Genomic DNA, 23,963 nt, shown 5'->3' with positions numbered 1-23,963 from the left:
GGGAGGTAATCTACCACTATAGCTGCTGATTTTTAATACCTGCCTCTCAGTGAAAAAAGAGACCAAAAAGAAACTCAGCAAAGGTACAGATAAAATAGACAAAAAGTAAGTAAGGATGTGGAAGATTTTAAACACTATCAACCAACTTGATCTAATTCACATTTACAGAAAATTACAACTGCAAGATATAGATTCTTTTCAAGTACAAATGGAACATTCAGTAAGATAGGTCATATGTGGGGCCAGAAAATTGGTCCTAGTAAATGTCAAAAGACTGAAATTTACAGAAGATATTCTCTGACCACAATGCACTTAAGTTAGAAATCAATAAGATACCTAGACTCCTCAAATGTTTGGGAATTAAACACCTTGAAATGATACATCAGGGGCACCTGACTGGCTCAGTCAGTAGAACATGCGACTCTCGATCTCAGGGTCATGAGTTCAAGACCCACATCAGGCATTGGAGCTCGCTTTAAAAAAACAATAGTAATAAAATTAAAAAAGCACATCAGAATTTGTGTTCAAGAAGGAGGTGGGACCCAAGCAGAGTTTTGAAAGGCAGGCAGGTTGTGAACACACAAAAGCGTAATGTCAGGGCACAACCACCAAAGAGGCAAAGAGGTAGGGAATGGCTAAATGTGCTCCAAAGAGGCCTTCAGGGAACCCTTCCCTTTACTGAAGCTCATCTTCTAGATATCGATTTTAACCTTTTCCCCCTAGATCCAGAGAATATGCTTGACATACTCCTATGGGTATAATTCTCAGCTCGAGCATATTAACTCATCTCTATGCCCCCGTTCAAAAAATGCACAATTTGCAACACGCGTCACAACACAGCAGCATATATCACATGGAGATCTGTTTAAATAAGGTAAAAATTCTTCTGGTTAAATCATTTTTGATCATCCTCCTTTATCCCACAACTGAAATTCCTGCTTTCCTCTGTATTACCAACATATTTCTTTTTTTAAGATTTTTTAAAAATAATTTTCACTTACTTTGAGACAGAGAGAGCACGCAAGTGGGAAAGGAGCAGAGAAAGAGGGAGAGAGAGAATCCCAAGCAGGCTCTTTGCTGTCAGCACGGAGCCCGACATGAGGCTCGATCCCAGCAACTGTGAGATCGTGACCTGAGCCAAAGTCGAGAGTCGGATGCTCAACTGCCTGAGCCACCCAGATGCCCCTAAGCATACTTCTTAAAATGGGAGATAAGGTTTCATGAATAGTAAGAAGGCCATACAGAATGTATTCACCGACAGGAAATCACACGGTGCCTTAAAAAAAGGTACATGTACACTGGTCCGCATTTTCACAGCTCACAACTCAGTCCCCAACGTAAGTAGGTAAATGTCATCTTTCCAAATGACTTCTTTTTAAGAATCTGACTCATTCAACTTCAATACTTGTAGACTCCACACTTGCACGGTCTCCCACCTGCTGACATGGATACTAGTACAATTTACCAGTGATGGGAATTAGTGTTGATTTATCATACTCCAATTACCTTCAACAAAGTTTTACTCGAGAACCGTAAAATAGTTTTCTTTAATGTCTATTTATTTTGAGAAAGAGAGAGAGCGTGCATGCATGTATGCATGCTCAAGTAGGGGAGGAGCAGAGAGAGAGAGAGAGAGAGAGTGAGAGAGAGAGAGAGAGAGTGAGAGAGAGAGAGAGAGAGAGAGAGAATTCCCAGCAGGCCCCACGCTGTCAGCGCAGAGCCCAACGCTCGAACTACCAAACCATGAGATCATGACCTGAGCTGAAATCAAGAGTCAGACACTTAACCAACTGAGCCACCCAGGCACCCCAAGAACTGTAAAATAGCTTTTTGTCTATAAATTTTTTTAATGTTTGTTTATTTTTGAGAGAGAGAAACAGAGCACAAACGGGGGAGGGGCAGGGAGAGAGGGAGACAGACACAGAATCCGAAGCAGGCTCCAGGCTCTGAACTGTCAGCACAGAGCCCGACACGGGGCTCGAACTCACAAACTGTGAGATTATGACCTGAGCTGAAGTCAGACGCTTAACTGACTGAGCCCCCCAGGCGCCCCTGTAAAATAGTTTTCAAGTGAGAGTAAACAATTTCTTAAAACCAGTTTCCAGGTAAACTCATAAGTAAAACATGAGGCATTACCAAATTAAATAATACCCCGCAGGACATAGATGTACTAACTTACAATCAGAAAATCCACAAATAATTTATTTTTTTTTTAAACTTAAATTTTTTAAAGCATTAACTAGTAAAGTATTACAAAACTTATTTTTTATTTTATTTATTTGTTTTTTTAACTAAACTCTACCCCAAGCACGGGGCTCAAACTCACAACCGTGAGATCAAGAGTTGCATGTTCTACCACCTGACTGAGCCAGCCAGACTCCCCAACCAAACTTTTAAAATTGAAATGGATTTTTTACCTTTAAAACACTGGGGCCGCTTGGGTGGCTCAGTCGGCTAAGCCTCCAATTCTTGATTTTGGCTCAGGTCATGATCTCACAGTTCGTGAGACTGGGCTCCAAGTTGACAGCCAAGAGCCTGCTTGGGATTCTCTTTCTCCCACCCATGTTCCTCCCCTGCTCACAAGCTTGCTCGCGCTCTCTCTCTCTCTCTCTCTTAAAATAAATAAACTAAACAAAGCGTTTTTTAATTAAAAAAATTAAACACTTGTTACCAAGAATAGGAAAAATTATGTGCAAATTTTTTTAAATCTGCAACTTTTTGATTTAGGAAAAAAAAACCAGTCCTCAGAGAAACAGGATTTAAAACTTAAAAACGAGGGGAGCCTATGTGGCTCAGTCAGTTAAGCATCCGACTTCAGCTCAGGTCATGATCTCACAGTTTGTGAGTTCGAGCCCTGCATGAGGCTCTGTGCTGACAGCTCAGAGCCTGGAGCCTGCTCCAGATTCTGTGTCTCCCTCTCTCTCTGCCTTTCCCCGGCCTACACTCTCTTTCTCAAAAATAAACCAACAACAACAACAAAGTAAAACTTAAGAATGAGTTAAAATCATTCCCACTCAGAATTCAAATGTCACCACCCCCCAAAAACGAATCAAACTAATCCTATATAAAAACGTGAAGTCCTAATTTCATAAACTACCGAATGTCACCTCACCCTTTTGGAAGGTTCATACTCGGGAGAGTTCTCCCTTGGGCCTGTCATTGTTCTCACAGCTTGACATGCACCCGTAACCTGGTGACCCCGACGTTCCCTCTCCAGCCGGGACTGCTTCCCTGAATTCAAGCTTGTAGACTCAAACGCGTATGTGACCTATCCACCGGGACGCCCAATAAAAGACATCTCAAAGGCAACATGCCCAGATCCTCGTCTCCATTCCCCACAACACACCTCCCCAAACCCCACTTGTCTGTCTTGCAGTAAAAGGCGACTCCATTTTTCCAGTGATTCAGTCCAAACACCTTGGAGTCGCCCTCGACTTCTCTCAACCCTGCACCCCCCATCTCAGGTCGAACTCAACAGCAAATCTGGGCAGCTGTGCCTGGATAGTCACGCCATCTGACCCCTTCACCACTGCCGCCGCTCTGGTCCAAGCCATGACCGTCCTCATCCAGATGAGGGCAACCAACCCCTAAGTGTAATCCATTTCCTCTTTCCCCTCCTTCGGAATACAGCAGCCGGGGACATTTTAATAGAACAGAAATCGGGTCCTGTTAATCCTCTCTCAACATTCTCCAAAGGCTTCCCAAACCACACAAGTGAAAAGTCAAAAGCCTTCCAATGGTCAACAAGGCCACATTCTGCTCCAGCCATCCTCTCCTCACCCCCATTTTATCTCCTACCACTCTCCTTTTGCTCCCATGGTTCCAGTTACTCTGGGCTTCTCCTCAAACAAGCTAAACAAGCTCTGCCTCAGGGCCTTTGCACCGATGATTTCCCCATTATTTCCAAGGCTTGTTCCTCACTTCCCACCTTTGCCTTCGGGTCTTTATTCAACTGTCACCTTCTCATGGAGGCCTCCCTAACTAAAATCGCAGGGCCCAACATTCCTTAGCCCCTTTTCTACGTTATTTTTCTCTCCAGAACCTACTACCATCTAGCAGACTCTATACTGTACTTACCTAGCTTATTTATGGTCTGTCTCCTCCCACTAGAATGTCAATTCCAGGAGGGCAGGGATGTTTTTGGTTTGCTAATGTATCACCAATGACTACAACATTCCCTGATACATAGTGTGCTCAATAAATATTTGTTGGAAAAAGAAGGAAACTACTAAGGAAAAGAGGTTTACTAGTGAATGCTTTTATTCCTCTTTTACCAACTCTCCCGAAAGTGAATTTTCTGTAGTCAAGCCACTGAAATCTGGAAGGGACATATGGTGCGTGAAATAATACCACGGTTTCCTTTTTTTTCTCCCTGTACATATGACTAGCCATTCTGACCCTGAATGATCCTGGCAAAAAACTGCCATCTGCCCTCTCCTTCCAGATTCACCACTGCCGCTCTCACACTGCAGCATTCTTGGCTTCCAGGTTCGTGTCTGATCCAACAATGTATGTTATGACTGCAAGGTGGGTTTTTTTTTTTTTAATTTTTAATGTTTATTTATTTTTGAGACAGAGCGACAGCACGCGAGTGGAAGAAGGGGCAGAGAAAGAGAGAGAGAATCCGAAGCAGGCTCCAGGCTCTGAGCGGTCAGCACAGAACCCCACCCGGGGCTTGAACCCATGAATGATAAGATCACGACCTGAGCCGAAGCTGGACACTTAACCTACTGAGTCGCCCAGGTGACCCATGACTGCAGGTTTTTTAATCCAACCTATATGGATGTTAACCAACTCTAGAAAGATCACCCTACGAAGGATCAAGAACAATCTGTAACACAAAATAAGACTGTGTTGCCCTAGAAAAAGATACCCAAGGTCCAAAGAAATTGATTTGTCTTCAGTAAAACGTGAATTAGGCAAATTCTTTCATAAAAAGAGGGACAGTTTGGTTGGGCGGCCATCAATTCAGTTTTTACATCTTTTTATGTTCTGCATTATAGCAAATTTGTCACAGAAAGAAATCACAAAGGCAAAGTAAGAAGTCCAAGTTTTTCTCCGATGCCACCTAAATCCCAATTCCCATACCATGCTGACTCATCTCCAGATTGCTTTTTACCTCTCAGCACTACACAGATGCCTTTCAAGGGTAGTATTTCATGGTGCACCTGCAATACACAGCCTTATGTGCCCTCGTGAGAAAACTTCTAGAGCCGCAGTTCTCAAACTTTCTTATCTCAGGACCTTTTCACACTCTTGAAAATTACTCAGGACCCCAACAAGCTTTTGTTTATATAGATTATCTCACCACAGTTTACCACATTAGAAATTTAAACTGAGGGGCGCCTGGGTGGCTCAGGCGGTTAAGCATCCGACTTCGGCTCAGGTCATGATCTCACAGTCTGTGACTTCGAGCCCCGCGTCGGGCTCTGTGCTGACAGCTCGGAGCCTGGAGCCTGCTTCCAATTCTGTGTCTCCCTCTCTCTGACCCTCCCCCGTTCATGCTCTGTCTCTCTCTGTCTCAAAAATAAATAAACATTTAAAAAAAAATTTTTTTAAAGAAATTTAAACTGAAATTCTAAAATTTATTCATTTAAAAACATTTTTAGGGGCGCCTGGGTGGCGCAGTCGGTTAAGCGTCCGACTTCAGCCAGGTCACGATCTCGCGGTCCGTGAGTTGGAGCCCCGCGTCGGGCTCTGGGCTGATGGCTCAGAGCCTGGAGCCTGTTTCCGATTCTGTGTCTCCCTCTCTCTCTGCCCCTCGCCCGTTCATGCTCTGTCTCTCTCTGTCCCAAAAATAAATAAACGTTGAAAAAAAAAATTTTTTTTTAATAAAAAAAAACATTTTTATTACTGGAAAATAAATGTTGGCCACCAAAAAAGTAGCCTTTTTAGATCACTGTATTTATTCTTCTTAGAAGCTACACCAAAACGCCATTAAGTGGTAGTTTCTTAAAGGTTAGTTGTGATGTAGAACCTAAAACTGTATCAGGGAACTTTTGTAACATTAAAATCCATTGGCCCACCTTGCACCCTGGATGGATTTTTTACCTGTGTGTGATTTTAGGATCCCACATAGTGATCACTTAGAAAAAATGGGTTCACTGAATTATGTAGATTTGCTGAATAATACATTTCATTATAAGCTATCAAAGCACCGCACCTGTGAATATCACCGCCGATCTCTACACCACAGTAGCAGATACAAGTTTTCCAAAATCCTAATTTTCATTGGAAAGCTGAAGTTTTATCACTGGCAACATACACGGCCAGTTGTTTTCTTGAAAGACTCCTTTATCCTTTTTTTTTTTTTTTTTTTTTCCAGACTGACTAACCGTTGTTTGTCGGTGGCAGTAAAATGGAGTAAACATGGCAGTCGGTGAAAAACGCAGCTAGTTCAGCACGCAGCTCGAAGAACTGCCCATCTGCTTCTCCTGGAGAGAGGACCATCATACCTCAGTGCACAGCAGAGACGTTCACGTGCACCTTCTCATTTCATCCCACAGACTACGGGAAAAACCATCTCCACGAGCGGCAACAGTTAATAAATGTAACCTGTTCTACGACTGCATCGAGAACATTCAGGTGAAAACCAAATTATTTCATTGTATCGTACTCATCGCGAGTGCAAGGCACGAACGGTACGATGGCTCCTAGGATAGTTAGGTGCCGCAGCCTTGATTCACGCTAAGGAGCCTGCATGACTTCGGCACCATTAGTGCAAACAGCATCTGAGAATTGTAGTAATATGAACACTGTTTTAACCTCTCGACCCTCTCGGAAAGGGTATCAGGGACACCCAAGGGGATCATACTGTTCCGTACTAGAATAGCTTCCTAGAAGTGAGATTCCTGGGTTATTGGTATATACACACTAAATTCTGCTAAGTGTGACCAAAGCTCTCCAAAAAGCCTGTACCAATTTTCACTATCCAAGGCTGCATGATTGTCACTAGTTAAAAACGTAAATAAATAACTCAGGGGCGCCTGGGTGGCTCAGTCGGTTGAGTGTCCGACTTCGGCTCAAGTCATGATCTCGCAGTTTGTGGGTTCGAGCCCCGCGTCGGGCTCCGTGCTGACGGGCTCAGAGCGTGGAGCCTACTTCCGATTCCGTGTCTCCTTCTCTCTCTCTGCCCCTCCCCTGCTCACGCTCTGTCTCTCTCTCTCTCTCTCTCTGTCTCTCTCAAAAACAAGTAACGTTAGAAAAAAAATTTTTGAATGTAAATAATTTCACTTTACAAATCCTGAATTGGGGAAGCACCAGAATGTAACAAACTTCCATATCTCCCAGTCTAAAACCAGCACTAAAATGTAACTAATATTTCAAGGAAAAACACAATTCGAGCGCCCAAATTATACAGATGAGGCAAATATTTTTCTGTCAGAAAGTAAAACCTCAACGGTCACATGCAAGTGCAAGGCACAGAGACCTCTGTTGACCGTGGTCACCCACCGTTAAAAGGCATCTGAGGCTGAATTTCAAAGTAGATGCCGCGTGCGCTCTTCTAACATTCGCTAATAGAGCGGGTGGGGTCGAAATTCCTATATGAAGCTCACGGTTGGAAAAACGTCAGGCTACAGCACTACGGCCAGGGCCCTAATTAAGTGGTTCACGGCCGGCCCCTGTAGCAGGCAGGAGTCTAAGCCGACCCTTCGCTTTAAAACTTCACACGGAATTACTGGAAAGGTGCAGTGGAATACAGACAGTCTGCAATCAAATGCCAACTACGTTCACGCAAACGTCGAAGGCACCCTTTCTGGCCCCAAATGTCATCCGAAACAGGGAGGCAGGGGAGGCTACAAGCCCCACCGCCGGGGAAACGATCACTCCTGGGTAAGGCAAAGCAACTAGAAGCAGCTGGGTTTCCTCGATCCGCAAAGGACACTGCTTCCCCACTCCACTTTTCCCACGCAGCTCCAAAGGGGGCATTTTCAAGTCCTACTCGGGACTGAAAAGGTCAAGGATATTAGCGTCCACCAGGATCTGTGGTTCTTAACCTTTTGGGGAGCACGGGCCACTCTGAGGATACGATAAAAGCCCCTCCATGGCCAAAGCGGTGAAGGATCTTCGGGGAGAGCCCATGCCTTAGGTCGGAGCAGGATCGTGGACTCTGATCCGAGAAACGGCTTAAGTGCACTCTCCTCGGCAAACTGGAAGAGTAAAATGGCTTATCTAAGGTCAACAGTGAGTGAGAAGGGGAATCAGGCGAGAAATAAACGACTCGGAGAGATTCTGGGTAAAGCCACACAGAGTCCCCAAGTAACTTCTTCTGCTACGACGACAGTCCCTCCACAAACTAAGAGAACACGACAGCAACGCGAGTCTCAAGTACAGCTGGAAGGAACGGACACAAGCGCTGTGGTTCAAAAGTGCCTTACGCATTCCTAGGCTGAACACACCAGGCAAAAACAGGATCCGAAAGCTTGAAAAGCACTCACCGTGTTCCACAAAGACATTGCAGTGCGGACCCCCGTGCCTCGATGACTCCTTCTTCCCTGCTCCTTTGATAAAGTGCAGGGCAGGCAAGCTTGGCCTCCTCTGGTCCCCAAGAACTTTTCCAGGCTGCTGCCCCATAAAGTAATGATAGGCACCCCTTTCCAGAAGAGGGTTCGAGATCCTCCAGAATGGTCAGCGGGCTTAGAAGGAAACAGTACATACGTGGGATTTCACAGTCACCGAATCGCCGCAAGTCAGTACGTTGAGGTCAAACACAAGTGAACACATGCGAACAGCAGTTCCGATTATGCCCGCGGTCCATCAACTCCAAGTCCTGCAACTGCGGGGCGACCCCACAGTTCCTTGAGTTTGAGTGCCTTTCACGGGCTGAGTAAGTTTCTTTCTCTCCAAGAAGAAAAACAAATATTCACAGGGATGCTGTAAAAGGGTCAGTAACACTAAAGTCATCTCTCGATTCCCGCACATAAAGGAAATGGTGATCACCTCTGGATGCTTCTCCAGAACTTTTCCTGGGGAAGTTGCCCACCCTACCTCCTATCTCGGTTTCTTCATCTTCCGACAGATTTCCTGCCAAACTAGCTGTGCCGCTCCTGCTGCTCTACCCTGCGCTCCGGAAAACGACACGGGTCACCCAGACTTCAGCGAGGGCTTGCCCTCGCCTCGGATGACAAGGAATGCATTGCCAGCAACTTTTAAGTCCGCTTTTTAAAAGGCCTGTGAAACCAGTCCAGGCTTTTCCTCTGCATTAAAGTTTCTGTTTGGGCTGAGACTAAAGGGACCGTAGGTGACATTGGAAGAGGTCAAGGCATTGGAGGCTCCCGGGACCAACCTGGGGGGGGGGAGGGGGGAAGGGGAGGCCACTTGACAGCAGGGAGGGGATATGAATGGGGGGCGGGGGGGGGGCTCCGAGGCCAAACTCGGGGCCGGGAGTGGGCGCGAGGGGCGGCTCGGGGGTAAAGGGGGGCTGCCGGGGCGGGGCACGGGCGGCTTACTCCGGGGCGTCGCTCCTCCACGCCTCAGGAAACGGGGTGTCCCAGGTCTGGGGGGAAACAGAGACCACCCCCAGTGCCCCAGAGCCAGGGCAGGGCTGTACGGGACAGAGCACGCTCGCGGCCCCGAAGGCGGGAGGCGGGCGGAGGGGGGAGGAGGCCCGGCCGCCTCAGCTGCCCCGAGCCCAGGGGTCTCTGCCCGAGACACCCCCTCCCCCGGCTCCGGACGTTGTTACAGCCGCCGCCGCCAGGCAGTCACATCCCCGGAACTCCGCCGCGGGACCCAGCCTCCCCCCGCAGGTGGGAGCCGTGGACAACCGAGGAGCTCCTCAGCCGCAGGACCCGGGGACCGGCTCCGGCTCCGGCGCTGCTCAGGGACGGACACCGACCCCCGCGGCCGCCATGATGGATTAGGAGCCGCTCCACAACGAGGCCAGGCCCCGCCCCTGACCCCGCCCCCGCCGACGTCCGGCGCGCGCCTCGCGGGGACCCGGGCCTTCCCGGCGCCGCTCTCGGGGACGCCGCCGCGCCCTTCGCCTCTGGTCTCCCGACCCACCAGAATTCGGCCCCACACGACCTTTTAAATGTGGTTTTTCCGAGCGCAAGGTGAGCGGCAAGGAAGCCCCGCCTCCTCTGTACCGCCATTGGTCCCTGAAAATCCGGGTCAGGTCTCTCTCCTGCGTCCCATTGGCCGGTGAGGGCAGTAGGCTAGAGTTCCCGGCCAACCCCAGTCGGCGCAGGCCGCAGGGCATGCCGGGGGTCGTAGTCCCGAGGCGCCCGCTCCTGTCCGCGCGCCCCCGAGACTTCTTGCCCTCTGCTCCCGGCTCCTGAGCTTCGGTCCCGCCCTCCAGGGAGCCGGTGGACTCTCGCCTGCCTCGCGTTGGGCTGGCCAATGTCTCTCCTGCGCGGGTAGTAGGACCGGCGAGGAGCCAAAGCAAGGGGAAAACTGCGGATTGGATTATCTCAGAACCGGAGTTGGATTACTTCCTTAAACCTCTTTAGGGAAGAGGGAAATTTGGCCCGCTCCTGGAAACCAAGGTATTTAGTGCCTTACCCTCCCTCCCCAAATTCTCACCTTTTCCACAAGAAGTATAAATATTAGAACTGGCGAAATATAAATGACTGAAGAGCATCCGACCTATTGCGAACGAATTTTCTTTGGGTATCCAGAGGCTCCCTCCTCAAAGGAACAGCTTGTTAAGCACCTCTCAGAGGCTAAACCAGGCGTAATCGTAGCTGTCTGAGCTAGAAAGAGCCTTTAAGATGAAACGACCTCATTTTGTGTACATACATGTATTTGCATGAGAACACCCTGTTAGCTGAGAAAATACTGATTGTTGGGCTAGCAGGCCCACAGAGACAATGACCCAAACACACCAAACCCACACTTGTCATAACCCATCTCCTGCACCTGAAAAGCACCCACCAGGTCCCTTAGTCTTCACCCTCTGTGTCCCCATATATGGGATATGTGCCCATTTATAAGGAGATCCACTCATTCTAGTGCCTACTCTATATCGTAATGCTTTTCACAAACCACATTATCTAATTTAATCCTCACTGTAGTCCAGTGAAGCATGTAGTATTATTCCCCATTATGCACTTGAGGAAAAAGATTCAGAGACGTGACTTACTCAAGGTCACTTGCCTAGTTAGCATGTGACAATGTCACCATTTGAGCCCGGATGAATCTTGCTGCAAAGCCCATGATCTTTCCACTGTACCATTCAGTATCAAATAACTTGACCAAATGTTAGACAATTGACTTTTCAGAAGTTGCTGGCATTAGGGAAGAAGCTACATTATGGATGTTGTACGTCCAGTTAGTAGTATATTGAGTTACGGATTTTAGAAATATTTCTGCTGGATGGGGAAATGGTAGTGACTTAACAGTGGCATCGAGAATAGTCGTGTAGAGGTACCGAATGTGAGCATATGAAAACTTGTACCCAAAGTTGGAACTGAAATGTATTAATTGATGTTAGTAGGTTTAGCTTTGCTCTCACAAAATAATCTGGTTGACACTTAGTCCTGACTCATAGTATCATTCTTCAAACATTCAGCACCCTTGTTCTCCTTTATTTACCTACGATCTTACCCTGATCAGCACCCTCCTCTTTATTTTTAGCAATTTTGCTTTCTTCCTATTCATGCTTTAATCGCATCCTGTGCATCATCATTCTCCAGTTCAGCTTAAAACTGAGCGACTGGATCAAATTCTTTTTTTTAAGGTTTATTTAGTTTTGAGAGAGAGAGAGAGAGAGAGAGACAGAGTGTGAGTGGGGGAGGGGCAGAGAGAGAGAGAGAGGGAGCCACAGAATCCCAAGCAGGCTCCAGGCTCTGAGCCGTCAGCGCAGAGCCCCACACGGGGCTCAAACTCATGAACCATGGGATCATGACCTGAGCTGAAATAAGAGTCTGATGCCTAACAAAATGAGCCACCCAAGCACCCCTAAAATTTTCTAATACGCGTCTCTTGAACTAATTCATTCAACAAGCATTTGAGTCCCCTGTGTGCCAAGCACTGCTCTAGTTGCTGGCATGCAATGGGGGGCAGGGGGACACTCATCTGTGTCCAGAGGAGCATACCTAGAGGGAGGGACAGGCAGTGAGCAAAATGGTAGCTCAAGGGATTGGTCTCAGGGCTGGAAATAAAGTTTCTGGACCTACATTCTTTCACGAACAGTCCAAGCCACTCTCTAGATTATTATTCTTTTTCTTTCATTTGAGAGAGAGCATGCCTGCGAGCAGAGAGAGGGGCAGGGGGAGCGGGAGTAAGCAGGCCCCATGCGGGGCTCCTTCCCACAACCCTGGCATCATGACCTGAGCCACCCAGGTGCCCCAGTCCAACCCATTCTCTAAAAGGCTGCTTTCCCTCTAAAGCTTCAGCCTATTCCTGATCCATAGTTCCTCCTGAGCTTAATCAAGCCATTTTCTCTGAACTACTTTCTTCACTGGTTAAGTGAGGATCACATCTGCTGGCTGTCAAGAGATCTTGTTTGGTCTTCCACAGGGTGAGATTATGCTGCAGGGGTCAGTGTGGAGGCCACCTGCACCTGATCTAAATGCGTATCCAATCTCCATTTTCCACCGACCCACCTTCTGGTGGTGAACCCCAAGCCTAGACTACAATATTTTCTAGAGACGCACTATGCTCTTTTCTCCCTGTAGAACATTGTAGAATGATACTTTTGAGGACTTAAAACTAAAATCCAGAGCCCAGCAAATGCCTGATAGTCAGAAACCAATGTTGCCAAACACTGAATAAATCCCTTCAGGTTCAAATATTCTTCATTAAAAGTAATTCAGTTCAGTCTAATTTTGTCCTCACTTTTATAAAGCAAAATCAACCCGTGAGTTGCTACAGGAACTAAGTACCAGTGTAAAAATTTCAGCTTATTCCATTTTCTTAAAAACACGCAGTGGAATTAACACTCAACAAGGGCGCCCTCTAGTGGGCCACGGACGGTAGATCAGCCCGAAAAGGTGCTTTCAGACCTTCACCCTATTCCCATCTGGCAGATAATTGCCATTCTGTATATACCGAAGTACAGCATAGGCTGGCAGGCTGGGAGAGACCAAGGGAGACCAAACTTTCAAAGAGCTTACAAACGATCCCCGCCCAAACTCAAAACCAAACCAGGGACTTCGGCTTCCCCCACCCCCTCCCTTCCACAAAGAGGCATCCAGCCTGGCATGTGTTCTGAACAAGATGCCAAGTGAGCAAAACTAAAGTTACAACACAGCCTATGGAACATTCAGTTGTCTGCAAACTCCTCGAACAGATGATACACTCTGGAAAGCCAAAAAAGAGGTAAAATGACACCCCTGAGTCACGTTACAAGGACAAGAAACATACTGTTACTCAAGAGCTGAGCTATAGTTCATAACCGTCAAAGGCAGTGTTCAGTCACTACCGCTGAAACTGTCCTGGGTTTACATTTTCCTAGGCGGCCCAAATAGAGTATTGAAGGCCTCTGTCAGAATCTGTATCTGCTAAACCCTCCTTCAACTGGACTCAGCTCTCGTTACACAGGACACGAGACCAGAAAGTGATGTTAACACATTTATAAATATATAAAAATAGTTCACTACATATGTGAAATAAAATAGCACTTTATAAAGAGAGGGCTTTTAAAAAAAAAGTTTCCCCAAACCTGAATCAAAGTACCCTCTTTAGATAGTCATTAGGAAAACCGATGCGTGGGAATTCTAGCATTCCTCAGTGAGAATTCCAGCCTCGTTTTTCGCCCTGAATTATGCCAAAGTTAATGCATCACTACTTCAGCTACAGGATGAAGACAGCTTTTCTTTTCCCACCTGCATTTGTTTCCATGTTCCTCACAGCACCCAGGGCATTCATTCCATTATCGATAATTCAACTTCTTACAAATCACCCTAAAGGCAGGACAGATTAAGGCAGCCTGCTAGAGATGTACTCGCATCTATCACCAGAAGCATCATGCAATGGGAAATAACATTCCAGCCAAGCAAAAGGCTGCTTGGTTAACTTTATTCTTCTATTCGACTGCCGGGTTGACGTCACTAACTATATTCTTCAATGTCGTACTTGTGCTGCAGAGGTGGAAATAGAGGCCAAAACGGACAATCTGGGGGTCAGGGAGGCTGTGTTGTTTATAGGGGCAGTTTCATGGGGGCTTTGTGCCTTGTGAACTGATGGTGAGTAGAAGACAAAAGATTCTCCGTTTTATTCCAGGATGGGAGGCCACTTGGCTGGAACACCACGTGCTTTTAAAGGCTCGAAACCACCCCTAGTGCCGGACTCTGCAGGCAACCTAAGGGACTGGCAGTACATTCCCCAGGCTTTGCCTTAGAACAAGAGAGAGCAGCCCTTTGGGCCGGAGGCGGCCCAGTGTGGGTCAAGGAATGAGTTTCACGGTTCTCCGCTGAGCCACACTTGGGGACCACAAATCAGCTTCTTCGGTTTCAAGAACTGCTCCACTCAGGTACACGCAGTCCTGTCCTTCAGAGGCCTCTCTTCATCCCTCCTGTTCTAAAAGCCTCTGGCGCGTTTCCATCACTACTTCCTCCATTATTTCTGGCTTTAAGATGTCTTTGATCTAAAGAAGAGAAGGTATTTGCTCAGAAAAGAAATCAACCATAAGCAGCCATAAGCCAATCCAAACGCAGAAACCAAGCATGGCTACCATAAACCCTCTGTACTCCTTTCATCTGTCAGAGGCTAAGTACTGCGAGACAGGATCTGCTACAACCAGCTTAACAAGTCATCAAGAATCCATGGTATACAGTGACAGGAGCAGAGACATTCTCCCGGCATTCACTAACAAGCTACAATTTGGGATGGGCAAGACGAAGTCCTGACAGCTGATGTCATACACTAGTCCCCCAGGGGCCCCCACCCCGCACCCCCAAATCCTCGGACTGACACTAGACGTTGAGGACGTTACAAGCATCTTGGGGAAACATCTACCGGCCACCCGGGAGGGCCGTCCGCCAGATCGGGTTCGTACCGACGGACACGGTAAAGGTATCTGGGAGACGTGCTTGCTATCACTGAGGAGACACGGGAGCAGACGACAGACACGCGACGCCGACTCACAGACCGATGGGGAAAAGGGAAGGCCCGGGCGGAGTACCTGATGCGGAAGGGACGCCTCATAGCAATACAGGATACTGGTATCGTACAACATCATTCTCTGAGTGACCAGCGAGACGATGCAGTTCCGAAGCCGGGAGATCACCTCTCGGTCAGCGAGGGACACAGGCTACCAGCGGACGCAAAGGGAAAACAGAATCAGAACGACAGTAAGAGGACAGTCCCAGCAAGTCACAGAAATCACTTCTGATTTAAACAGTATCAACTCTGGGACTCCCAACCAACCAAACGGCTAGCTCCGAGGGAGACGAAGACAGATGACCCTTCAGTTGCTGTTACCCTGTAACTTGCTACCTCTGGCGACAAAGATCAAACCAGTTCCATTCCATCTCTTGAGAAAAAGAGAACGCATGGGGCGCCTGGGTGGCTCAGTCCGTTAAGCGTCAACTTTGACTCAAGTCATAATCTCGCGGTTTGTGAGTTCAAGCCCCACGTTGGGGTCTCTGCTGTCAGAGCCCGCTCCGGATTTTCTGTCCCTTTTTCTCTCTGGCCTTCCCCACTGGTTCTCTCCCTCTCCCTCCCTTCCTCCCTCCCTCCCTCTCTCTCTGGCTCAAGATAAACAAACTTAAAAAAATAAAAAGAAAAGGGGTGACTGGGTGGCTCCGTTGGTTAAGTGTCTGACTTCAGCTCAGGTCATGATCTCACGGTTCGTGGGTTCGAGCCCTGCCTTGGGCTCTGCGCTGACAGCTCAGAGCCCGGAACCTGCTTCGGATTCTGTGCCCCCCTCTCTGCCCCTCCCCTGTTTGTGCTCTCTCTCTCTCAAAAGTTAAGTAGTTTTTTAACATTTTTCTTTTTAAATAAATAAAAAGAGAAAGAGAAGGCAACAGTGTTCATGAAGACATCTCGACGGAGACCCACACTAACGCGGATGACAGCAACCATATGGTTTAGAAACAGCCAGCCCGCCTGTCCCAGAAGCACAGCGAAGACTGAGCACCGCTCCGCCACGAGGGCAGCAGCAGCAGCGTTTCCTCACCTCCAGGTTTGCAGTGAGGCCCCCTGCATCCTCTTCTTTGTGGCCGGGCGTCGGGTAGATCCAGATGAAGCCATTGGTGCCCAGAATCACCGACGCGCCACACGGCAGGTCATGGAAGTGAGTCTTCTGCCGCTTCACCAGGGAGGGGGACACCTGGACCAGAACCCCCTGACCTAGCTGGAGGAACACCGCACACGCGAAGTCATAGCAGGGTCACCCGCGCAGTGCGGGAAGAGCGGACCACAGGACGCGCGTCCTCGCTACGGCAGAAGCAGGGCCGCTCCTATCAGCAGCCTCAGTCACGGTCACCGGACGCACACACACCGGAAACATTCCCGGAGAGAAGGGGGCTTTCCATACTCTCCTCCCACCTTCCCGTCATCCCAGGGTCGCCGCGCCAGCAGTCAGAGCAGCCGGAGCTAACGAGGACGCGAGCCCGTGCCTGTTTCGGGCCAAGGCGCACTGTCCCGTTCCACCTCGACCCCAACCACCTACCTTGCCCGTGAGATGCGTGCCGCCGGGCGGGCAAGAGGACTGGCCGAGGGCGGGGTGCAAATCCACCGCGGGTCCTGGCAGGACCGCTCCAAGCCCCCATCCCGCTGAGGGAGGGTCTGCAGGACCCAGTCCCGTGAAGGTCGGCACACGCGGTGCGGCAACTCTACCCACTTCAAGGCTGTGAGCGTGGCTGACCGTGGCCGCTCCACCAGGGAACAGTCTTCTGTTCCGCTCAGGAAATGAAAAGGTTCACCCAGATGAAGCCAAGAGACTAGCGAGTCGTAATTTGTTTTAGAAAGTATGCTGTCGGGGCGCCTGGGTGGCTCAGTCGGTTGAGCGACCAACTCGGCCTCGCGTCATGATCTTGCAGTCGGTGGGTTTGAGCCCCGTGTCCGGCTCTGGGCTGGCAGCTCAGAGCCTGGAGCCTGCTTTGGATTCTGTGTCTCCCTCAATCTCTACCCCTCCCTCGCTCATGCTCTGTTACCTCTCTCTCTCAAAAATAAATATTAATAAAATAAAAAATAAAGAAACTATGCTATCGTTAAAAAAAATAACAGCCTCAGTAACGTAACCTCATACAACACCTACGAGAAAAGCAGTGACATTTCATTTAGAGGCTCAAGTGGCAAACCAGCCCTTCCTAATAATGAATGATACCCATTTTATTGACTGGACATTTGTCTGGAGCCAAGGCCATCGGGTTTCAATGCACCACCTCCCCTCGCTCCCAGGACAGCCTCTACCCCTGGCCCCTGCGTAAAGCGGCAGTTCCCCCAGGAGGGAACAGACACAGCAGGGCCTCCGGGCCCACGGTCACAAGAGCTCTCCTGCCGCAACATCGCCTCAGTAGCAGGAGAAGTAAAAGCTGTCGTCCGTTACACTACTGACCCACAAACCAGCCAGTGTGTGGGATGCCAGCCTGTAACGCTTAACTTCTGGGGTTCTTCAGGGCCGAAATCCAGAGCCTTGGGGATTCAGAAAAGGATTTGAAGTCTCAGCTAGCACACAGGAACAGCAAGAGTCCAACTTACTTTTCCGTATTTCAGACTCCTTGTGTGCAGAGACACCGCTCCATCAGAGAACACTGCCTGGACTTCCGCCTGGCCAGGGTGATAAAGGAACACACACTTTCACGTCACCTGCCTTCCCTGTGTCCCTGATCCTTCCTCTCCTCCTTCCCTCCCATCCCCAACAGTCCCACTCGCAGCCTTAGACAGACCCAGAGGACATCAATGGGACCTAATCTCTCTCCTCCTTGGTTCTCGTGAATATCTTGACACGAACAACACCTTTTCTACTCCCTGGATCAAAGCTAACGTGGCCATGAAAAGTGGAGTCTAGCTTAAGGCACGGGCCACCGCAAGTTACAAAACCCACAGAAAGGACTTGAGGCAGCAGGTCTGAATAAGAGCCAGAGAGTCCGGTTGGGTTAAGGAGGTGGAGAAAGACTGCAGCGGAGCCCCTGGCCTTGAGCTAGGATTCAGATCCCCGCCAGGACATGTTTCTCCTGGTGGAGACATAAAATTTAAGCCCCATTTCCCAGTTCCATGTGAAACATAAAGATGCTGTCATGCAAGGTGCAGGATACACTGATAAGGTCCCCTTCCTGCAAGAAACCTCTCATGGCCAGCTCATCTTCCGCAGATCTTCTCCTCTGAAATACACAAAGAGATGACATTGCTTAAGTCAGACAGATCCTGCAGAAAGATCTCTCTCCACCTACTTTCTCTTTCACTTCCTCGTGAGATCTCTGGAACCACAGTATTCAAACACTAGAGTAGGTAACCAGTGTCACTCAAGGAAAACCAGAGCGATCGCCACTACTTCCTGTCTCACGGACCTTCCCACGGCTCCTCTTCCCCTCTCCCGCCCTCCTCTGGATAATATCCCAAGTCCTTCCGCGCTACTGAAAACGCTCCCAATCGTGCCCAGCCCACTTTTCCACACTCACCTTCCGTGGCGGCCCTCCATGCTCCAGTAGGCCCAGACTACCTCCTGCCTGACTTATCTTTACTCACACGTTTCCCATTAGCTCAGATTCCCTGTGAAATTCTATCCATCCTTCAAAGATCAACTCCAGCGCCCCGCTTTCCGATGAGCGTGCATTCCTTTTGTACGAGCGCACGCCTGTTTATCCTTCCGACTGCCGGATATTTAGATCACTTATTTCGTTTCCCCTACTCATCTGTACACTCTTTCAGGAACTCGGCCATGCCTCCTTTATCTTACGTTCTCCGGAGAAACTAGCACAGTGAGCCTCTTTGCAATACATGCTGGACTGAAGAGAAAGGCAAACCGTGGCATTTTACAAAAGGCTGCCCCTCAGGTACTGCAGATGCCTGGAATAACCAAATGCCATTCAATTCACAAAAAGCTAATCTAAGCACAACTTTCCAAGGCACACATTCACTGTGCAAAGCTGATCCACCCAGGAAAGGAAAATGGGCAGCAAGCATCTGAGAGCTTCTCTTTTGGGATCGCTCCCCATGGCTGTTCCAGATCCTACCACATACCAACTGCTGCTTATTTGGGGAGGCCTGGGCCAAGTAAAAAGCCTATGTGTGGGGCGCGTGGGTGGTTCAGTCAGTTAAGCGTCCGGCATCGGCTCAGGTCATTCTCTCCTCCTGGCTCATGAGTTCAAGCCCCCCATCGGGCTCTGTGCTGACAGCTTGGAGCCTGAAGCCTGCTTCGGATTCTGTGTCTCTCTGCCTCTCGGCCCCTCCCTGGCTCGTGCCCTCTCTCTCTCTCTCTCTCTCAAAAATAAACAAACATTAAAAAAAAATTTTTTTTAATCTTGTAACTGTAAAAAAAAAAAAAAAAGTGTACGTGTAATCTAGACAGCAAACAAGACTAAAAGAGGCAACCTCACTAAAAGCAAAGTTCTCTAGTGGAGGAACAGACCCCAGCATTCTTGCTAGCAAACTACAGTACCGGCCTGGAGACCCTTACCAGCTCTCCTCCAGGAAGGTTCATAGAGGAGAGAAGCAAGACTGAATCCAGCCTAGAGTTGGTCTCTACCTTCCACCTCTTCTGTTGAACCTGCAGAGAAATTTCACAGTTGGACAGACTTCAGGGGCAAGAGCTCATATCATAAGCAACCAATAATCCCTACTACAACAAGCCAACTGTTTACCTCAAAGGGCACAAAGAGTCCAATGCAATTAATGCCCACTGGCATCACTACATAGGGAATGACTATCCCAGCCATTCAGTCACCAGCTTGCTTTTATTTTGTAAAAAACCATCTGGTATCGACTTTACCTCTGTGATTCTCCCCACTACAATGTCTCCTACTTCACCATTATATCTGAAAGATAAAACAAAAGGTCGTCCATCAGTAAAAAGACCTCATCACCAGACCAAGCATCATTCGTGATTTCGGTTAAACAGGATGAGGGCCTTAATTACATACCACATTGAAATATGGTAAATTCATATAACTATGCTTTTTAAATTTATTTTCCCGGAACTGATAACTTCAAACATTCCTACATGTATAAAGTCTTCGTTACTTATTCTTAGACAAACCATTTATTCCAAATAGTTCATTAAGCCCATAACCCCTACTTTGTTAATTACATGCCACCGATAAGCATGGAATATTTCCTGCTGGGCTCTGGAACACAGATGGCTTCTGCATCAGCAAAGGAGGAGGAGACTGAGATAGGACCCCACCCCTACCAGTCTACACTGTCTCCTTCACCCACAAGGTGCTCACCTCTGGCCCCTGTGTTAGTTCCCTATCCCAATTCTAATGATGAGGTGTTCCATGCTGAAGGCTCCGGCTGTGGACCTCTTCTCTCTTAACCCACATTCACCTCTTGGTGAGCTCATCCAACCGAATGGCTTGAAATACAACCAATGACTATTCCGTCCCGAATTCCAGACTCTACTCAACTGCTGGCTACGCAGCATCTCTATTTACGTGACTTAGAGGCATTTCCACATGTCACCAACCTAAAAGCAAAGCTTTCCAACGGCCCCCTCCCCAGCTCCCGTCAGAAACTGGTCCCCTCCCAGTGATCACAGTCTCAGTAAATGGCAACGCCATCCCTACAGTTGCTCAAGTCAAAAAGCTTGGGAGTCCTTGGAAGATCCCTTGATTTCTCTCTCTCTCTCTCTCTCTCTCTCTCTCTCTCCCTCTCCCTCTCCCTCTCCCTCTCCCTCTCATGCTCTGGGACAAGTCCAGCAGCTGATCCTACTGGCTCTACCTTCAAAATATACACGGAAATAAAAGGCATCCCAATTGGAAAAGAAGTGACACTATCTCTGTTCACAGACATGGTCCTACATATGGCAAATCCCAAAGAATACAAAACCCAACACTGTTACGGGATGAAAAAAACAAACTCAGGACACAAAACCTATGCAGAATCAACCACTACTCCTCACTCCTACCGCCATCTTAGTCCAAGCCGCCATCGCTTCAGATGATGAAAACAGTCCATTAATGTGTCTCTCTAAGCCTGCCCCTGACCCCCTCTCAACACTCCTCCAGAGTCAAGAGAAGTCAGACCAGGCCCCTCTTCTGCTCCACCCCTTCCAGGGGCTTCCCAGATTATACATAGAGTGGAAGATAAAATGCTTACTGTGGCTACAAAGCAGGCTGTCTGCCCACCTCGTCTGCCCCTACGCTCTCCCTTGCTCGCTCTGTTCCAACCCTACTGGCTTCCTTTCGGGAGCTAACCTTTATGGAACCCTTCTAGGTAGTGCACCCTGCACTAAGTACTTTACATGTCCTATTTGAATGAATTCCAATGAAAATCCTACAAGGTAGGTCATGCTATTATCCTCATTTGCAGAGGAGGCGACCGAGGTTTGGAGAGGTCAAGTAATGTGGGGAAACCTTTGAAGCCCCCACTCACCTGTAGTCATCTATACCCCTTTCCACCGTCGTGTTCAAAATCGCAGACCTACTGAACCGCAGACCTAAGGCGGGCGGGAATGAGGGGAATGACACAAGAGAATACACACCTTTTGTTCTCACCTGGTTTTCAAGGCTTTCACACAGATCAACTTGTTTACCCTCTCCACGGAGCCAGCCACAGATGCAATGAGCTTCTCTTCCCCCATGTAAGTTCCATGGCCCCTGTTACAAGAGTAGGATACAAAGAGTACACTTGAGATGACCTCTCCTTCCAAGAACAAGGGTATTCCTAACAGGATCCTCCCACTGTAAAGCCTGGCTTCTCTCTCTGCCCACAACACTCCTTCTTTAGAGAGCTTCACGGACATCTCCTTCGTCTTACTCCTGTCTACTCAAATGACACTTTCTCCATTAGGCCCACCTTGACTATCCCATTTAAAGTAGTCCCCCCACCATGCTGCCACCACCCCCACCATATCTCCAACCACATTCCACTGATGCTGCTCAACTTTTCATTTCCCCCACTGCAGTTATCGCCAAACATACCAACTCATTCGTTGGGCTCATTGCTTATTATCTGTCTCTGTTGAGAGATAAATTCCACTAGGACAGAAGTTTCCACTCTGATCACAGTTGTACCCCAACCACACGTAATTCAAATATATGCTGAATTCAGGAAGGAAGGACTGACACTTCAGATTCCCTAGGTTCCAATAGCCTCAAACTAAAGGGTTAAAGCGCAATGCTATAAATGCTGTACTCCCCTCCTCTCCAAAAAGTCCTACACACCACTGGTGTTTATCTCTGATGGTGACAGAATGGTGAGTTTTGCTTCTTTTCTTAATTATCGCCTCATCTAATCCTCGCTTCCCTATCAAACAGTTACTGTTATTATCACCATTTTACAGATGAGAAATCTGACGATGGAGAGAGAATACAACCAATAATATGTGATGGCGCAGGGCTGGAACCTCAACTGTCTGGGTCAAGAGCCTGCTCTCTTAACTACACATATTGTACTGCCCTCGGATTCGAAATGTATATTTGGGTGCGTGCGGCACAATATATTTCTATGCCCTGAGCCCAAACAACTGCTGATTCCAAAACCGAGCACCTGGCTAAGCGATGTCGCTGAGAGAAGAGGAGACCAAGTCAGAAATGCCCACAGTCCCCTCAATCTGAAAACTGGAAAGAGGTCTCTGCTCCTAACCCCCACCCCCAGGGTTGCAGGTCTCCAACGAAGAAGAAGAGGAAGTCTCAGAGATCAGGGTCTCAGGCAGAGCACCCAAGAGTCCTTGATACCAGAGCTCAGGACAGAAGAGCCTCCAAGGGCTGAGGCAAACGCAGATGGGGACTATTTCCGAGCCCAAGGACTCAGAAACAAGGGGACTGCGATGCTCAGATGTGCCCTGCGTCAGGCGGGTACTTAGGTGCAAGGGAACAGAGGCCACGTGCAGAGAGCCCAGCAGCCGCCCTGTGGGGCCCCGAGTCCCCAAATCCCCACGTACCGCATGAATCCCGTGTCCGTGGTGATCGTGTCCCCCGGAACCACCAGGTGTTTCTTAGTATCGCGGTCCAAGCTCTCGCTAAGGGGCTTGCGAGCGACGGGAAGCCTCATCTCCATCGCCATCTTGGCGCCAAAGAATGGCGCAAGCGCAGTCCGGCCGGGAACCGCGACGTCCGGCTCCGCGATTCCTTGCGGTCGCTTGGAGGGGCGGGGCGGGGCGGGCCTCGGAGGAGCCGCCAATGGGAACGCACAGCCTGGTGGCCATGTTGACTATTGGCAACCATTAGGCTAAATGAAGGGAATGAGGGAGCCGAGTTTCCATTTTTACTATTGGCAGGGCTTCACCTGTGGAACTCTAAAAGCTCAGGTTGGATGGCGTTTGATTTACCAAAAATCTCTCATAATCATCATCCCGTTTATTGTTTACCAGGTAGATAATTGAGAAATGGGCCTGTGAGTTTCCTTCCAACTCTAAGTTGCTAAAATGTGATTCTTGATTCTTTGGTATGAGAGAGCTTAGTAGGATGGGGAGTTGGGACCTCCAGAAAACACTAGCTGGACAGAAAAACGAGGCCCTTTTCATACTGTTCCTCGTAGCCCGGTATTCTACGTTACCGCCTCCTCGTGGGTGCTGGTTCAACACCAACCATCCGCATCTACACACAAACGGTGCTCCAGATGCCAGTTCTGTTCTTTCTTGACTTCTTTTGAGTGAGCTGGGTTACTCTGACTTAAAAGGAAAACCGCCTAAGAAAAATATCCAAACCTTGCAAGGCAGATATATTTTGCAGGGAGGGCAAGTACATAATATAAAGATCTTGGCTTATATTTTCTCACACAACAAATTGAGCCCTCTCTGTGTGCCAGGAGCTGTTCTAAGGATCCAGTGGTGGACAGAGGGATGTATATGTGGCTTTATCTCGGCATCTGGTTTCCTAGGAGTGTTTCCCTCCTCCCTTCTCCCTGCCTCCCACCACCCTCTCCCTCTCCCCTGCCCTACATGGTTTATAGCATCCACAGCCTCAGGGAATTGG

The 23,963-nt window shown here is 48.6% G+C and overlaps 2 protein-coding genes across 3 annotated transcripts in view; both read right to left on the bottom strand.

Moving 5' to 3' along the window:
• The window catches only part of ABL1 (ABL proto-oncogene 1, non-receptor tyrosine kinase), a 143,219-nt gene extending 133,318 nt beyond the window's left edge, over window positions 1–9,901 (bottom strand). Inside the window, exon 1 of one of the 2 annotated variants that reach the window (XM_043565473.1) lies at window positions 8,439–9,901. In XM_043565473.1, the coding sequence (XP_043421408.1) occupies window positions 8,439–8,574 (136 nt within the window). In that variant the 5' untranslated portion in view covers window positions 8,575–9,901. The remainder of the gene's footprint in view (window positions 1–8,438) is intronic. The other variant, XM_043565472.1, reaches the window with a different exon arrangement.
• A 3,598-nt stretch (window positions 9,902–13,499) lies between these two features.
• EXOSC2 (exosome component 2) lies at window positions 13,500–23,099 on the bottom strand. Its single transcript, XM_043565475.1, has 9 exons — window positions 22,931–23,099; window positions 21,543–21,644; window positions 19,817–19,862; window positions 19,505–19,594; window positions 18,144–18,209; window positions 17,587–17,655; window positions 16,061–16,237; window positions 15,065–15,193; window positions 13,500–14,527 (listed from the first exon to the last, which is right to left on the bottom strand). The coding sequence occupies exons 1-9, from the start codon at window positions 23,050–23,052 to the stop codon at window positions 14,447–14,449; spliced, it is 882 nt and encodes a 293-aa protein (XP_043421410.1). The 5' UTR covers window positions 23,053–23,099; the 3' UTR covers window positions 13,500–14,446.
• Between the last annotated feature and the right edge of the window lie 864 nt (window positions 23,100–23,963).

This window comes from Prionailurus bengalensis, chromosome D4 (genome assembly GCF_016509475.1).
Source record: "Prionailurus bengalensis isolate Pbe53 chromosome D4, Fcat_Pben_1.1_paternal_pri, whole genome shotgun sequence".
NCBI lineage: Eukaryota > Metazoa > Chordata > Mammalia > Carnivora > Felidae > Prionailurus > Prionailurus bengalensis.
The sequence above is the reverse complement of the archived record's forward strand: the minus strand, read 5'-3'. Positions and strand labels throughout refer to the sequence as shown.

Bases quoted from the DNA above. Each gene is read 5' to 3' on its own strand.
- EXOSC2 (XM_043565475.1), bottom strand. From the start codon at position 23,052: ATGGCGATGGAGATGAGGCTTCCCGTCGCTCGCAAGCCCCTTAGCGAG. The intron at 21,645-22,930 runs GTACGTGGGGAT...CTCTTGTAACAG, and splicing joins ACGGACACGGGATTCATGCG to GGGCCATGGAACTTACATGG. The intron at 19,863-21,542 runs GTGAGAACAAAA...TTTATCTTTCAG, and splicing joins GTGAAAGCCTTGAAAACCAG to ATATAATGGTGAAGTAGGAG.